The sequence below is a fragment of the Lepidochelys olivacea genome, assembly GCF_965140295.1.
Source record: "Lepidochelys olivacea isolate rLepOli2 genome assembly, chromosome: 12".
In the NCBI taxonomy this organism is placed as follows: Eukaryota; Metazoa; Chordata; order Testudines; family Cheloniidae; genus Lepidochelys; species Lepidochelys olivacea.
Window position 1 is genome coordinate 13,006,959 of NC_140422.1, and position 17,909 is coordinate 13,024,867.

Consider the following 17,909-nt stretch of genomic DNA (forward strand, 5'->3'; position numbering starts at 1 on the left):
ATTTGAGGGGGGAAACCCGGAAACACTGTGAAACACATTTGAAATCTTAGAGTTTCAAAAGCATGGCTGAAAATTCTATTTTCTTTCTTTTTTCCTCCCTGCAGTTAGTATTCTAGAGCATTTAACAGTTGGTCATATTTTGCCCTGCATCGGACTCACAATGACATGAAAGGGGAGTTTCTCATGCAGCATAAAAGTAGAATATACTCCTAAGTGTAAAGCATATAATACAGTTGCAAAGATTGATTGTTCTACCTTTACTTTGTTTTTGTGAATATAACTTCCTTCAGTGCTGAAAGAAACATAAATATCTTTCTGACACAAAATAAAAATATAGGTCTACCATATAATTATTTTCAGTTAAATATTTATAACATTAGCTAACTTCCCAGGAAAAACCTTGAGTAAGGACTCCCAGTATCATAATTCTTTGTATTAGAATTTCCATACTATACAATGTGAGGTCACAAAGGTTTATAAAAACAAAACATAAGCTTTTAAAGTGGAAGCTTTTCAAACTGTGGACACAAGTGTGTATTTTAATATCAGAATAACAGAGTGTTGGGAGCCCAAGGTTAGAAAGTTCATCTTTTCTGCTGAAGAAAAATAAAGAACCATATGCTTCATGCATACAGTACAATGCACATTATGTTAGGCTTATTCCAAAGCTCAGCTGTAGTCACCAGAATCTGTGTTTGTTTTGAAAAATATGTTCCTATATGACAGAATTTAGACAGACGTGTCCTTAACCACCAATCCTTAATCTAATTTGGAAAAATACTATGATATAATTTTAATGTTACGATGCTTTCTTTTCTGATCTATTTTTTTTTCTTGTTGCCCTCATTGTTTTCTCTACACAACAGCCAAAGGGAAAAGCTAATAATAGTGAATAATAATTTTAAATAAAAGCTAATAATAGTAAATAATAATAATTTTGAAAACAAAATTAAATGCATTACCGTTGAAACACCACACGCACACACACAGATACTTCAACAGTAATGCATTTTGGCTTGATAAGACCAATAGTAAAATGTGATTAGTTACTTTTGAAAGAATTATTTTAAAGTGTAATCTGGGATGATTTTTTTAAAAAAACTATTATTTGCTTTTTTCCTTTTGGATGCTGTATAGAGAAAAATAATTATGAAAACAAGCAAAAAATAATCACAGTATGAGCAACAAATTTTATTTTCTTTATAGTTCATGCAATTATGATCAGTAGTCAAGAGTATTGAAAGAAACAACAAATCCAATAAACAGCACACATCAGCCATCTTGGAAGCACAGGGCTGAATCCTTAGAGCAATGCTCAGACTACCTGAGAGATGCAAGAGCTTTGTGCACTTTTCTGCTTCCACCTGCAGTTCTAGAGGAAGCCGGGGAATCCAGCCTCATGGCTGTTCCACATTGCCCTGACTTGTAGTGGCAGCCTAGGGCTGTTGGGATTTCTGGTGTGCAGTATGTTTAGACCTCATATCCCTTCCCATCAACAGTATGCCTCTTATAGTGGAGTATGGCAAAAAAACTCTATGAAAACATTTTTTATAAAAATGTAATTACATGTTTTTGCATTTCTTTAATAAGCTGTGGTAATGCAGTGTAATACAGAAACTCTATGTGAGGTTAGGCATAAGTGGCTCATAGACCAAGAAATTGCCCTTCTCCCATAAAAATCAATAGGAGTTCTTCCATCAGTAAGCGAAAAGCATAGAACATACACCTCCCACAAAAAGTTGGAGTCATCAGTAAAACCACTAATCATAGTTTAAAACAAGACCACGTGATCCTAAATTCATTTTGTCAGCCACTATTAACAGTGCGAATGACCAAAAAACAAATCCCCTTTCTTACTCACCTCTGCCACTCTGTGGGTAGAGCTGAAACGAGGCTCAAAACCAGCCAGAACACAATGCTGATGTGTCATATTGAGATCATCTGAGGACAGATTATAATCACTTTTAGTATATGGAGAAAAATATACTAAATACAAAATTTATTCCTACCAAATATGAACAACAGTCACTATAAGGCAAGTGTTTTGAACACAATACAAGGACTTTCCTCTTTTATATCATTTAGCTCTTATAAAGTTTTTCATAAAGTTTTATAAGTTCAAGTTTTTCATTTGTTTTTCAAGTGCTTAGCAGAAGGTAAATATCATTATCCTGTTTTTAACAAATGGAGAAACAGAGGCAGAGAGATTAAGTGAAAATCTGCATTCTGCCCTATCCACTGGACCACACTCTCTCACCAAATGAACTGACATAAATAAACAAAATTGAATTATTTTAAAGTGGTTTCTTTAAACTCAGCTCCCTTTTCCTTATTTTCATTGCACTTAATGCACTGACTTCTTGTTTACTTACATCAATAATCATGAAGAAGTTTAGCAAGATTTTGGAATACAATTTGAAGTGTAACTATACTTTGGCAAGTTTACACTGTAAAAATGGCAGTGTGAGGTTCTGTATTTGTAGTCTCTCAGTGCCTGAAAATGTCTCAGTTATCTCTCATATTTGCTCAGTTTACAAGTAAAAGGAGAATTCCTTCCCTCCTCTCATAAAAGACAGTTCTGTAACATGAATCCAGGGACTGATAAACAAGTTGTGTTCTTTCTGGATGATGCATTGTCATCAGTAATAACTAGAGTGGTCTGGACCTGGAATTCCCATTCTGTGGGAAATTCCAAAATTTCTCCCCCTCCCCTGCTTTGAAAAAACCTGTTCAGAAATGTAACCAAAAAGAAAAGAAACTTCAATATTGATCATGGAACAGCAATTAAAAACTTTTGTTTAAAAAAGGTCAAAACACATTTGTATTTTGATCTTTTCTAAGCTTATCCAAGGCTTTCTGAGCTGCCTGGAGCCCCAGCAATCCAACAAGTAGGAAGCAGGCAGCTCAGGAACCCAGGAATCCCCAGCTTCAAGGCTGTCCACCTTGAATCCTGCTGTGGAGCTGGGAATCCCAGAAGCCCAGGCTGGTGAAGAGGCAGAAAGTTGGAAACCTGGAAGCCCAGGCTCCCAAACAGCCCACCTGGTGGGCTGAGCTGGTAGGCAAGCAGGCAGGTATCCCCTGGTAGGCAAAGTTCAATCAGAATTCCATTGAAGTCATCATGATCTCACAGAATGATCCCCAGAATGTTTCGATTTTCACAAATCAGAATTTTCCAGTAGAAAAACATTCAGCTGGAAAATTTCCGAGGAGCCCTAATAATAACATTTTTGCTATTGGACTCAGAAGCAGGAATAATTTAGAACTCTTTTAAAAATGTTCTAAATCAAGTTGGCTTTGATGTTCAAGTGTCAGAAATTAGAGTCTATGGGCCTTACAAAAATGGAATTTCAGTAGGAACCACAATGGACAAATGGAGCATGCCTAATCCACTGAGGTGCACTCATTCCAAGCAAGAGAGAAGGCACAAGGAAGATAGTGCAAGAAAGAGAAGAAGAAAAGTGGTGAATCTGGCATCATATATGGAGCGAGGCAAGCAAGATTGATCCAGTGAGAAAAAAGGTCAAAGACAGAGCCTGGGAGGTAAGAAAGAAAATTTTCAATTTGATTAGCAAGAGGAAGGCAGCAGAGGGACTGGAAGAGGGTCTGAGTGGCTGCTGGAGGGGAGCGAAATGTGTTAAAGGAGGTCAGGGATACGCGGGATACAGCAGATAATATTAATAATGGAAATAATAATATTAGACAATACGCAGGAGATAATTGTGGTATCTGTGGATGGACATAGGAAGAGTGATGAAGGAACAGATGTTTGATATGTTATAGGGAAGGCTGGATGTATGGGGAGGAGGAGAGATAGGAGTCATAAATTGTCCTCAGGTAATGAGCCTGGGTAATGGGGTGGGATGATACTGTTTTCAACAGTGATGGAGAAGGAATACAGAAGAGGCAGGTAAGGAAGAAAAATGAAAAGTTCTAGTTTGCCATACTAGGCTTGAGCTGGCAGCAAGACATCCAGGACGATGCAGTCACAACTAGACTGCCAGTCAGATCAGTGTGGAGAGAAAGATTTGTGAGTCATTAGTATAGATATTGTAATGAAACTGTGAGGGGAAGTCACCCAGCAAAAAAATGTAAGGGAGAAAAGTGGGAGTAGGGATAGAGTCCGACCAGATGCTGACAGAGAGGCAGGAGGGCTCCACATGCTGTGCTCTGAGTAAGAAGGTGCCATTTTTACTTCAGCTGTTACAAGTGACTACTGAATTTGATCACAGTAAGGGGGTCTGATTTCAGAAATGCTCAGTCTCACATACACCCTCCCTTTTAAGCCCTTTAAAGATGTCACAGTTTGCATACTGAACAAAACTGAGGAACCCAAAATCCCAAGTCACTTAAAAAAATTTAAGTCATAGTTCCTTTTTTTGAACATAACCACACTTTGTTAAACTGAATACCCTAATGTAGTTTACTGTCTGTGAAATATGCTATTCTCTCTATTAATGAAAACAAATATATCTGAAATCTTTACTATATTTTGTAATAAGTCTGAAATTCTCAAATTGGCATGCACACTATGAATAATAATTCACTCGGATAAGATTTATTGGATTTATTCCACTTGCAAGAATGAGTTCTCTTCTTTCAATGGATTTTATAGGCAGCTATAAGAATTCATAAAAAACAATGCAGCATCTAGCATTATAGATATTAGGAGAAAAATGCAGGTGGATGGTTTTATCCTTTACCATTTCTGTTGCTATATGAAACATGAAAACAGATCCCAAAGAGGGATATTCGTCCAGTGCATTGAACAAACTAGAAGGAAAAATGCTCACATATCCCCATCAGGTTTAGGAAAACTGACATCACTTCCTAGTATTTGAACATTTCTCCACTGCAGAATAATGCCAAACCATCTAGGTATCACCAATAAATATATTTAAGAAATAATCCATTATGACTACTGCAGAACCATATTATAATTAATCACTTGTACATTAAACCTGTGGCCACCTAGGAATTCACAGCTCTCTTTCTACTGTAAACCATGGCCATTCAGGTCCACAAAGAGAAAGCAATACTATAAATTGGGGGAGAAGGATAGCTCAGTGGTTTGAGCATTGGCCTGCTAAACCCAGGGTTGTGAGTTCAATCCTTGAAAGGGCCATTTTGGGATCAGGAGCAATAATTGGGGATTGGTCCTGCTTTGAGTAGGGGGTTGGACTAGATGACCTCCTGAGGTCCCTTCCAACCCTGAAATTCTACAAAATCTGTTTCTTTTGCTACCATTTGAGTGAAGAGAGACAACCAATTTGGTACAAATGTCAATTTCTAATCCTGAGAGGTTTAGGGCTGGAATAGGAGGAGTTTTACAGATCAGGATTGAGCTGCACTGGCAAGGTTATGTGTGGAAGCTTGCACAGTATCTGCTTGTGTGATGCCTGCACAAAACTTCATTTCAATACTTTTTAAAACAAAGAGAAATCATTGCTGTACAGACATATGAGAATTAAAGCGTATCAAGCCAAATCTTGAAAACAAAAACACAGCAAATCTGGATTTTGTAACACTAAGTATCACAGTCATCTCTGTGAAGAATGATCACAAAAAGCAGATTGCTTAAGTACTCTTGTTCCATTCAGTACCAATTAATTTGGTGCAGGCTGTGTAGCAAACACAGCATTATAAGTATTACATTTTGATTTGCACCTTCATTCAAACCCTTGGCAACCCTTTCATTGTGGAGCTGTCTCTTCTTGAAATTGCTTCCAACTGTCTCTAATCCTTTATGACTTTTAGAAAGAACCCTGCAATTTTAATTTAAGAGTTTATAATTCATCTAAAACTGTAATTGTATAAAAATGGTTGAAGCTTCATGGATCATATGTCTCAAAGGATATTGAAAAATATGTTCTAGGCCTGAAGATTACTCCAAAGATTTTTTCCCCTACAATTTGAAAGAAAAAAAATTGCTTGTTAAATGAGACATTGCCCATTTTGTGGCAGTCACTTTTAACTAACAACGTTGCATACAAATTATTTCATCAGTATTAGAGGTAGACTAAAACTGGCACCTTTTACTTGGCCAACCCTGCCATGCCCACCTTGGCTTCCTTGCATACTGATGGTTCAGATAAAATACAATACATACGGATACAACACCAGTTTTTAGTTTTTGCAAAATTAAATTCTATCTCATTAGATTTGCAAACCCAAACCACAGCATCCTGCTCAACTTTAAAAACATTGTACATCATATGGCTGGGGGGTGGGGGGAAGAGAATAGGTTATCAGTCCCACAGAAAAATCTGCTTGCATAGACTTTTACTACTGCAGGAGTCCCAATGAATTTGTGTTGGATTAAGGGTAAGCATGGAACACAGTTCCAGTGGGACTCCCACAGGAGTAAGGTTCCTTTGCAATTTCAGAGCATTAGTCAATAAAGTATATAAACAGTATAATAACTATGCAAAGTGAATTTTTTTAAAGGGTCACTTTCGATTTTCATCTTAATCACTATCAACTGAATCCTCACAATGAGTTAAAAACAGGCACTACGCACACAAACTTTTTACACATATATGGAAGACAATGGACATGAGAAACAATTTTCAGAAACAAGGATGCTCTTTAAGTTGGTAGCATTCTTTCGTCAATTGCCTTTTTCGTCACATAGTAGCACATAGAACCAATGGCACAGGTACTACTGCATGATATGGCCGGTGTATCCTTTCTAAAGTGCCGATGTGTGCAGAAGCGGGGACCTTTCTTCAATGGACTTACTGCCAGTTTCTGTCATTGTAACCTTAACTCTAAAACTTGATCAGGCATTTCTCAAGTTTGTAGTATTCTAGAATCTCTAAACTGTACCGAAATTAAGATGACAATTCATGAAAGACCTGAAGCACCCACTTAAGTTCAATATATGCTTAAGTACTATCCTGAGTTTCCTTGTATTGGGGCCTAAAAAACTGCTTGTGTATGATAAAAACTGAAATGTCTAAATCAACTGCCCAAGATTGCAAAAGGCCTTACACTTAAGAGAACAAACCAAGCAATCTAGTGTTGCTCAGTGTTGGGAGAGATAACTTCCGATTTTGTATGGAGTACTATGAAAAAAGAACGGAAGATCATTTCAATACACATAATGCAACTCGGGGGAAGGGAAGAGGTGTTAGATCAAGGTTGATTTCCTATTTCCTCAGCTTTCTGCCTGCCCATTTCCAACAAATCGTCTGCCACTTTGGAACAAAGTCCCATTATAGGACTTCTGTCTCTGGTAATTCAATGCATGATTTATTAGAAGAAATTAATCACATGCATAACTGGGTACAGGTGGTCAAATCCACCTTGGAAAACAAATGTTATCAACTTGCAGTCTTTATAATCTTGGGTGGTGTTGGATGGATGTTTTACTTCACAGATGAAGTTTGGAAACAGCAGAAGAGCAAGTTTAAGCAGGTCTTAAAGTATGTATGTGCTACTAATTACAGAACCTTCTGCCTCTATCCCCACTGGCCTTCCTCCTTCTGACTTTGCCCCCAACATGTCTCGCCAAGTCAACTACCCTAGCCTGTCCGTTTCCCACACTACAGCCTAACCTGTGTCCTCTTCTGCTCCTATTCCCCCACATCCTTACCCTATCTTCCTCTGCTCCTCTGCCCAGCCACACCCCACCCCAGCCCCTATCCACTCCTCAGTCCTCCTCATTTTGAATCAATCTACTTCCTCCTTCTCCTCCACACTGCTTAGTAGGCACCAGCAGAGGGAACAGTCAGAACACAGAAGAGAAACTTCAAGAAAACTCCTGGTCAGGCCCTGAAACCCTGGGATGGAGCATGTTCAATGCAGACAAAAAGTTCAGAGAATTTAGCAGCCAAACCCTAACACTCCTCTGGCTAAAGAAGTTGAAATGACAATTTTCAGATGTTTATCACTCAGCCAAATTTGAGCAGATTTTCAAGGGGACAGCAAAAGGCACTTCTCTGACCACAGTGCAAGAACCCGGCCAAATTTCAAGTCCCTGCTCCCAAGCACTGAGAAGCTAGAGCTTATCGAGAAAACAGTTACAATTTTTTTTTAAACACTGGCAAAGAAACAAATTCCTCCAGCCTCAGTCTCTAAAGTGACTGAACTGTTTTTGCTTAAACAAAAAGAAATTTCAAAAAGAAATTTAGCCTGAGGCAGTTGCTTAACATGGAAAATTTCAACCAAATATTTAAAGTTTTGTCAACGTTACACACAATGAAAACCAGGTCATATAATGGAAAGTGTTAGGCAACCTTACTGAAAAGTGTCTCTGCCAGCTCTGCCAATTATAATGGCTTTGTAAGTTTCCAGGCCGAAAAATTATATACTCAAGACTCAAAGGTGAACATGAATTACTATTAAACAATTCTTTCTTTAAAAATAGGTGACACAGCAATCTTCCCCTCTCAAATGAAAGTTATATATCTTAGAAAATTACATCTTTTGAGGGACTTAGAGTCAGTTGAAAGGTTCCTAGAAAAGATAGGTAAAAAGATGGCACAAGATTACACCAAAATGGACTCAAAACAGAAAAAAATTTTTTTTCTATTTCTGAAGTTCTTGGCTATTACATGAGAATGAGTTTGAAACAGAGTTCTTGAGGTTAATCATTCATTGTTATTACTATATTTTATATGGTGATCTTTGCTTCCATGGGACATGTCTGGCTTAACTATATTTTCCACTTTTTTGGGCTGCCTAAAGATAAATGGTATGTTTATAGGTTTCAGAGTGGTAGCCATTTTAGTCTATATCAGGAAAAAAAACAAGGAGTACTTGTGGCACCTTAGACACTAACAAATGTATTTGGGCATAAGCTTTCCAGGGCCAAAACCCACTTCATCGGATGCATGCAGTGGAAAATACAGTAGGAAGATATATATATATATACACAGAGAACATGAAAAAATGGGTGTTGCCATACCAACTGTAACGAGACCAATTAATTAAGCTGGGCTATTATCAACAGGAAAAAAAACCAACCCCACCTTTTGTAGTGATAATCAGGATGGCCCATTTCAAACAGTTGACAAGAAGGTGTGAGTAACAGTAGAGGGGGAAAAGTTAGCATGGGGAAATAGTTTTTACTTTGTATAATGACCCCCCCACCCCAGTCTTTATTCAAGCCTAATTTATTGGTGGCCAGTTTGCAAATTAAGTCCAATTCTGCAGTTTCTCGTTGGAGTCTGTTTTTGAAGTTTTTTGTTGGAGAATTGCAACTTTTAGGTCTGAAATTGAGTGACCAGGGAGGTTGAAGTGTTCTCCGACAGGTTTTTGAATGTTATAATTCTTGATGTCTGATTTGTGTCCATTTATTCTTTTGAGTAGAGATTGTCTGGTTTGGCCAATGTACATGTCAGAGGGGCATTGTTGGCATATGATGGCATATATCACATTGGTAGATGTGCAGGTGAACGAGCCTCTTATGGTATGGCTGATGTGATTAGGTCCTGTGATGGTGTCCCTTGAATAAATATGGCTCTCTAACACTACATTCTACAGGCCATTACCCTCTGATCCCACTGAGGGTTACCAAAAGAAACTACACCATTTGCTCAAGAAACTCCCTGAAAAAGCACAGGAAGAAATCTGCACAGTCACTCCCCTAGAACCACGACCAGGGGTATTCTATCTGCTACCCAAGATCCATAAACCTGGAAATCCTGGACGCCCCATCATCTCAGGCATTAGCACCCTGACAGCAGGATTGTCTGACTATGTAGACTCTCTCCTCAGGCCCTACGCTACCAGCACTCCTAGCTATCTTCGAGACACCACTGAGGAAACTACAATCCATTGGAGATGGATGAGCTATTATTAGCAGGAGGGGAAAAAAAAAACCTTTTGTAGTGGTAATCAAGATGGCGCATTTCAGACAGTTGACAAGATGATGTGAGGATACTTAACATGGGGAAATAAATTCAATTTGTGTAATGACCCAGCCACTCCCAGTCTCTATTCAAGCCCAAGTTAATAGTATCTAGTTTGCAAATTAATTCCAGTTCAGCAGTTTCTCATGGATTAGTGTGCTGTTCAGATGTGTGTTGAATCCATTGATCATCTTCCAGAAAACACCATCCTGGCCACTATGGATGTAGAAGCCCTCTACACCAACATTCCACACAAAGATGGACTTCAAGCAGTCAGGAACAGTATCCCCGATAATGTCACGGCAAACCTGGTGGCTGAACTTTATGACTTTGTCCTCGCCCATAACTATTTCACATTTGGGGACAATGTATACCTTCAAATCAGCGGCACTGCTATGGGTACCCGCATGGCCCCACAGTATGCCAACATTTTTTGGCTGGCTTAGAACAAAGCTTCCTCAGCTCTCGTCCCCTAACGCCCCTACTCTACTTACGCTACATTAATGACATCTTCATCATCTGGACCCATAGAAAAGAAGCCCTTGAGGAATTCCACCATGATTTCAACAATTTCCATCCCACTATTAACCTCAGCCTGGATCAGTCCACACAAGAGATCCGCTGCCTGGACACTACAGTGCTAATAAGCGATGGCCACATAAACACCACCCTATGCCGGAAACCTACTGACAACTATGCTTACCTACATGCCTCCAGCTTTCATCCAGACCACACCACACGATCCATTATCTACAGCCAGACTCTACGATACAACCGCATTTGCTCCAACCCCTCAGACAGAGACAAACGCCTACAAGATCTCTATCAAGCATTCTTACAACTACAATACCCACCTGCTGAAGTGAAGAAACATATTGAGAGAGCAGAAGAGTACCCAGAAGTTACCTACTACAGGACAGGCCCAACAAAGAAAATAACAGAAATCCACTAGCCGTCACCGTCAGCCCCCAAACTAAACCTCTCCAGCGCATCATCAGGGAGCTACAACCTATCCTGAAGGACGATCACTCACTCTCACAGATCTTGGGAGACAGGCCAGTCCTCGCTTACAGACAGCGTCCCAACCTGAAGCAAATACTCACCAGCAACCACACACCACACAACAAAAACACTAACCCAGGAACCTATCCTTGCAACAAAGCCCATGGCCAACTCTGTCCACATATTTATTCAAGGGACACCATCATAGGACCTAATCACATCAGCCATACCATAAGAGGCTCGTTCACCTGCACATCTACCAATGTGATATATGCCATCATGTGCCAACAATGCCACTCTGCCATGTACATTGGCCAAACCAGACAACCTCTACTCAAAAGAATAAATGGACACAAATCAGACATCAAGAATTATAACATTCAAAAACCTGTCAGAGAACACTTCAACCTCCCTGGTCATTCAATTTCAGACCTAAAAGTTGCAATTCTCCAACAAAAAACTTCAAAAACAGACTCCAACGAGAAACTGCAGAATTGGACTTAATTTGCAAACTGGCCACCAATAAATTAGGCTTGAATAAAGACTGGGGTGGGGGGGTCATTATACAAAGTAAAAACTATTTCCCCATGCTAACTTTTCCCCCTCTACTGTTACTCACACCTTCTTGTCAACTGTTTAAAATGGGCCATCCTGACTATCATTACAAAAGGTAAGGTTTTTTTTCTCCTGTTGATAATAGCCCAGCTTAATTAATTGGTCTCGTTACAGTTGGTATGGCAACACCCATTTTTTCATGTTCTCTGTGTATATATATCTATCTTCCTACTGATGAAGTGAGCTGTGAAGCATCTGATGAAGTGAGCTGTAGCTCACGAAAGCTTATGCTCTAATAAATTGGTTAGTCTCTAAGGTGCCACAAGTACTCCTTTTCTTTTATCTTCCTACTGTATTTTCCACTGCATGCATCCGATGAAGTGGGTTTTAGCCCTGGAAAGCTTATGCCCAAATAAATTTGTTAGTCTCTAAGGCGCCACAAGTACTCCTTCGTTTTCTTTTTGCTGGTATGTTTATGTTGTTTTTAATTTTGTTTGCTTGTTTTTTATTACAATCATGATTTGATTATCCCTGTGCTACAGCATTAGATCTGTACATGTACAGTCTTTGTCAGAGAAGTGGATGGATGAGTGTGTGAATAACTGAACTCTGGCATCAATGTGGTGACAAACCAATGCAGACACAGGGAACTGATGGTTGTAATTCCACATGCTACTGCTACAGACTATCAAAATAAACCAAATACAGGAAGGAAAGAAGACATAACTTTTTGCCCAATCCTGTGAGGTGTAGAGTGCTCACAGCTCCTACTGAGTTCAGTGAGACTTACTTGTACAAATAAGGATTACTCTAATGAGAAGGACTACAGGGCTGAGCTCTTGATTATGAGTACACAATGATTCCTGGGGATAGCAACGTAATGTTTGCAGTACTGATGACAATAATCAATTTTTTGCCTTTCCTTTCTGCTTATTGTTTCTATTGAGCTTCTTCAGATAATTGCTTTTTTGTCATCAGTGTTGCCATGTATGATGCCTCTCATTCAAAGCACAGCATAATTTTCAATATTCAAAATGCAAATATATCTAACAATAAAAACATGAAATGGAATTGGGCTATTTATTTTCCTAAACAAAATATATATATATATAAAAATAAAGATGCATATTTATTCTTGTGATCGTTTTAGTGTAAATACGTATACAGACACCCTGGAGCTAAAATGCTTAACCACCATTCTGCCATCTCTCCAGTTCCATTTGGATTTAGTCATGTGAGTGAAACCAAGAAGGTTTTTTAAATGATTGGTATCCCATTATAATGAGCTATACAAAAGACAGTTTCTAAAAGTAAGATACACATAAGCCTTTTTCCCCAAAAAACCATCTGATGCATGCATCAGTAGGGATGAATGACTCTTTTGCAGTGCCATCTGTTGTGCACATCACAAACTGAACTTGCAAAACTAGTTACAATTCACAAACTTGATTCTATCAGCATTATCTTACACAATCCACAAGTCTGGATGGATGAGGTAATGCTACAGGAAGCAATTCTCCATTGGTCTACCCCTTCACACACAGCTTCATCCCTGCATTTCAATAGTAGAGATACAAACATACAGGTAGCATACTATGGGGCTGTTGCAGCAATGTTGGGGAAATGACCCCACACATGTTCCGTTTCCTCCCCACCAAGAAATTATAGGCCAAAGGACCATCTTCTACTCCTTTCATCACCTCCATGTGGAAAAGGTGGAATATATAACTGGCCCTAATCAAGGAACATTTCTAGTATTTAAACCCAAAAAGTGTGTGCGTAAAGAAAACACAGAATGGATTAAAAGATTGAACTGAACAATGTGTCAGGGATTTGCCAAACTATATGATCAAAGTTTCATAACAACAAATAAATTTCTGGGGCTAACAGGCTTAATAATCATGGGAAAAAGAATTTAGATAAAACATGGAGTCAAGAGAGCAAACAATAAAGTTAAAAAAAACATATTCAAGATGCTAAAGAGCAAAAAAGGTTCAAGTTAATATATAGAAGTACAAGCAGATTAACTGGCTAGAAATAGTTTAAATGAGCCACTACATACATGTGGAAATGTTTCCATTAAAGGAATATCTCCAACCACAGCCCACCCCCACAATGTGTGTGCCTAAATTCTGGTTAATGAAAATAATTTCTGATGCTCCTTGAACTATAATTTGTTTAGGAAAAAAAAGACACCATCAAGTTCATCTTCAAGCTGCTTTAAACCCCTAACCTTCAAGCAACATTTGATCTATGGGAAACAGCTGTGGAAAAGTAAATCTTCCCCCCTTGAAAAAGTTCAGATTGCATTTTTGTTAAGTATGTTTTGAAGTCATGGTAGGAAAATTAGTGAAAATTGTAAATCTATTTGCAAATCTGGTCATGCAAATCTGGTCAAGTTTAGGGGAAAGATTCCAATTTAATAGTAAGACCATGACAACCCTAGTTAAGCATGCTCTCGACCACAGCAGATGGGGCTCTTCGCTCACCTCCACGTGCTGTGGATTTATTACATGCACCCAACACGTTTCATATTAGACACCCCTTGACTGTGTACTTGAGACAGCAGTGTTCAGTATGTGTTTCCTCTACAGACCAATATATTATTCTAAATTGAGCTAAACTGTTTCCGTTTCATAAGTGCTATGAAGTTCAGATTCCAGTTATCAGGCAGCAGGTTTGCAGTTCCTCTGCAAGGCTATTTTTCATGTGAGGAAAAACAAAGATTATAAAAAAAAAGTAATGCCACATTAAAGCTAATTCCCCCCCCCCTTAAATCAAAAGTTCTTTTTGATATTGTGGTAGCATATCTTAAAATGGACAAATTTGAACACCTGATATTTGGCACATAATATACAGTTCAAGACATGACTTAATACAGCAGCATATTTCAACTGAAGACAAGAGCTGAGAAAGCAAGTGTAAAGCTAAACTTAGATATTGCATTTTTAAACACAATTCTTCTCAAAGTAACAACGAACCATATCACAGAAGTGCCTGTGAGTAGGACACCCTTATATTTTTTTTTGAAGGGCAAAAAAATTCATCCACTTTTTCCTGTTCTTTGAAATGCTATTAAAAAAAATATACTATTTATAATACTATGTCTCTCAAAAATAAATGCAGAGGTTCATGGAAACAGCACATTTGGATTGTATTTATTTTGTGCCAAGATGGCCACAACCAAAGTATGTAACTGTCCAACAAAAACCTTATAATTAAGGTTCTACTTCTAGGCTAATGGAGGTTGTATAAATTATAGTGTTGACCTAGCCATCTGTCGGCTTTTATTAATAATAAAAATAATTTGTATTTTGAGAAGTTATCATTAAAAATGTCAGTATTTATCAAATGTTCACACAATGGTATTGATGAAGAGATGTGCTACTTCCTGTACACACATAAGAAAAGGAAATAGAGTATCTCAGATACCACTATGCAATAACTATTGATAAATGCTGGCTTTTAAATGATTAACAGCATGCTGAATCTGACATCTTTTCTCATGTAAAGTAAACATGTTATTTTACAAATGGAAAAACTGAGGCACACAAAGGTGACGCGACTTACCACCATCACATGAGTCAAAGACAGAGTCAGGAAGAGTACGTGGAAGTCCCGACTGTCATTCCCCCTATTGTAAACATTAAACATGCTGCCCCCACCCTCCACCAGCATCTACTAGCTGATTCCCAAAGTGACACTGGTACAAGTCCAGATGGTACAAATTCCAGATGGATCAAACAGCATGTTCTCTAACTGTTTCCACTGTTTTCCAGCCATGATAGAGGAAGTACCCCAGGTAACTGAGAAGGAGAAGATGAGATTCTAGAATGCGTGAAATGCAGAAATACAGGATAAATTAACTAGTATTTGGTCATTTGCGATCATGCTACCTCTTATATAATGTTCCCATATTTTAAATCTCCCAATATATTGAATCACACCTTATGTGTCATCCCACATTTGTATCTACTCTTAAAATAGTGTGCTTGCAAACCAACAACATGAAGAAGATACAGAACAACCCAATGCTAATATAGGTCCCTTAATTACAGGTTATTACCAGCTATATTAAGTCACTCACTTCAACTAATAAAATAGATATGATTTAGTCAGAAAGTTTCATTTCTAGGATGGACCCTTCTATATTATTACTGCTGTTAAATTCAAATAGATGTTTTTGTTAATCCTGCTAAAAGGTAATTGTAAATGATTTAGAAACCGAGAAGAGAATATCTAACACCTGCTCTACAGAGTCCCAAACAGTAGTTTTCTATGAAGTATTAATACGAAAGAGTGATTTATACACCATAACTGGAAAAATGTTTAATATGTCCTCTGTTTCCACCTAAACATGATCAGGATGTTGTTAGGTGTTAAATAAAATACATTTTTTGACCCGTCCTTTATATAGCATTTCCAGCAGTGCCTGAGCCACAGTATATAAAGTTAACTCCTATCAGGGGAATAAGGAATGTCCTTACCATTTGAAAGTTCAGCCAGCTATGATTTACAGTACTAAAATAAACAGTACTAAAATCACTGATGATGAACATCCATTCCACAATTTGTCTTCTGAATCAGCTGGCCAACAAGGCTGATTAGGCATAAACTTTACAGTCAATAAGAATTAGATGAATCTCCCCATCTGATGTTAGAATAGCTATTGCACAAAGATGGATTACAAACTCTTACAAAGGGAATTATTAACTGTCACATAACCTTCACTTTGATTTTAAAAAAAAAATCTCTCTCTCTCAAGACTGCTAGCCCACATCCTAATGGAAGAAGAAAAGTTAGACACATCTTCTTTATCACACTATTCAAGGATTTCAAACAACTCCGTATCTTATTCTGTGAGATGCTCAAGTCTGATATGGCCACACTCTACTTTTAGTTACACATATGCCACACTGTTGACCTCAATAGGGTTGTAGAGGTGTAGCTAAGAGCAGAACAAGGTACAAGATATTAGCAGGCACTCTGAAAAAGATTCACTTGTGGTAACTAAGTTGTTCAGTTTCACCTGATAGACAATGCGGAAAAGCGAAAAGGAAAACTACCCCAATAAGTAAGCAGGTAGGAAGAGCTGCTTTGTGGAAGTACCTTGGGCCTCAACATATCAGAAGTGCATGAACTGGGCGTGTCAACAAGGGTGTTGGTTTCACCAATCTCTGAACAGCCAATACAGGCAATCACTGCAGTCTCACAATGATTGTCTGAGTTTTAGGTCACATGGCTCATGGTGTGATGTAGCTGCGGTTTATTCACAAGGTGATTTAATTAGTAGGAAATGCTAATCCAGAATGAACCTACTTATGTTCCCTGACTTGCTGCCTTGTACTATTAACAGCAATGTTGGACTTCAGCTGCCAGAACCAGTGGGCCCGATTTAATTCTCTTTGTCCCTCAAACAAGTGATGCATCCAGGCTCCTTTTTGGAATAGAACAGCTCAATTCTACAGCATAATTCCAACATTGGAGGAGGGTATTCTTGAATACACACTGGTCAAAAATGTAACAGAATGAGAGAAAGGCTCATACTTAAAGCAGGTGACCAACACATCATCAGAAAACAGTGCAAAGAAGTACTAAGAAAATCTCATCCTGAGCCGAGGAGTCAGAAATATAAATGACAACAGCAATATACACAGCTTGTTTTTATAGCTATATATATGGACATTTTAAAAACAAATGACATACACGTATAGTCCATCTTCACCCAAAACCGCACTTTCGGGGAGATTTTGTAATAAGACAATGAAGTAGATGGCTATTGTTCCCCAGGAAACTGTGTCTTGAAAGGAGGAAGAGGAAGCTTCCATTAAAAATAAGAAATAACACCTCAACTTCTCACACAAGTAGTTTATCCTTAAAGTACAAGCTAAAGAAATTTTCCTATTGTGCTGAAGCTAACCTCAATTACAATCTGAGCATGAGACAGGGAAAGGCTTACAGGTAAACTTCACTCTGCACCACTAACAAGAAAGAAAACAAGAAAAATTGAAGAAAACAGTCTCCGAAGACCAAAAAAACCACAAAGTAATTACACATTCTGGCCAGATCCTCAGCTGTTGTAAGTCACCCACATCCACTGACATCAATGGAGCTATGATAATTTACTCCAGTTGATGATCTGCCCTATATTTTCAATAGAAACATTTGCATTCCTAAACCTTTGAAAATTACCCAGCATAAAATAGCAGTCTCCTGGGTGAAGGGGTATTGCCAGTCCAGGTGTCTTTATGTCCCATGCTACCTTCAGGCCTACGTGCCAGTCAGCTGGGTCTCTCCCTTCCACATACTGTTCATTATCTTTGTCACATGCAGAACCTAAACAAGAAAAAGAAGAGAGACATAAAGAAAAAGGCAAAGAAATGAGGGAGGATTAGAACCACACAATATAAAGAAGAATTTAGTAGTGCAAACCCAAATACGTTAGGTATGGTTATAAGCCACTGAGCCTAATTCTCCATTGAACTGCACCACATGCAG

At 38.3% G+C, this 17,909-nt stretch overlaps 1 protein-coding gene and 1 long non-coding RNA gene across 7 annotated transcripts in view; one reads left to right on the forward strand and one right to left on the reverse strand.

Moving 5' to 3' along the window:
* FTO (FTO alpha-ketoglutarate dependent dioxygenase) overlaps positions 1-17,909 on the reverse strand; it is a 326,168-nt gene that overhangs the window by 220,901 nt on the left and 87,358 nt on the right. For all 5 annotated transcript variants that reach the window (XM_084645025.1, XM_084645027.1, XM_084645024.1 and 2 more), the window contains exons 4-5: positions 17,604-17,747; positions 1,862-1,941 (exon numbers count right to left, since the gene is read on the reverse strand). In XM_084645025.1, coding sequence (XP_084501151.1) covers positions 1,862-1,941; positions 17,604-17,747 — 224 coding nt within the window. The remainder of the gene's footprint in view (positions 1-1,861; positions 1,942-17,603; positions 17,748-17,909) is intronic.
* Positions 1-17,909, forward strand: part of LOC311529224 — a 45,000-nt gene that overhangs the window by 4,613 nt on the left and 22,478 nt on the right. The window contains exon 2 of one of the 2 annotated variants that reach the window (XR_014713798.1): positions 3,352-3,540. This is a non-coding gene — a long non-coding RNA (uncharacterized lncRNA). The remainder of the gene's footprint in view (positions 1-3,351; positions 3,541-17,909) is intronic. The other variant, XR_014713799.1, reaches the window with a different exon arrangement.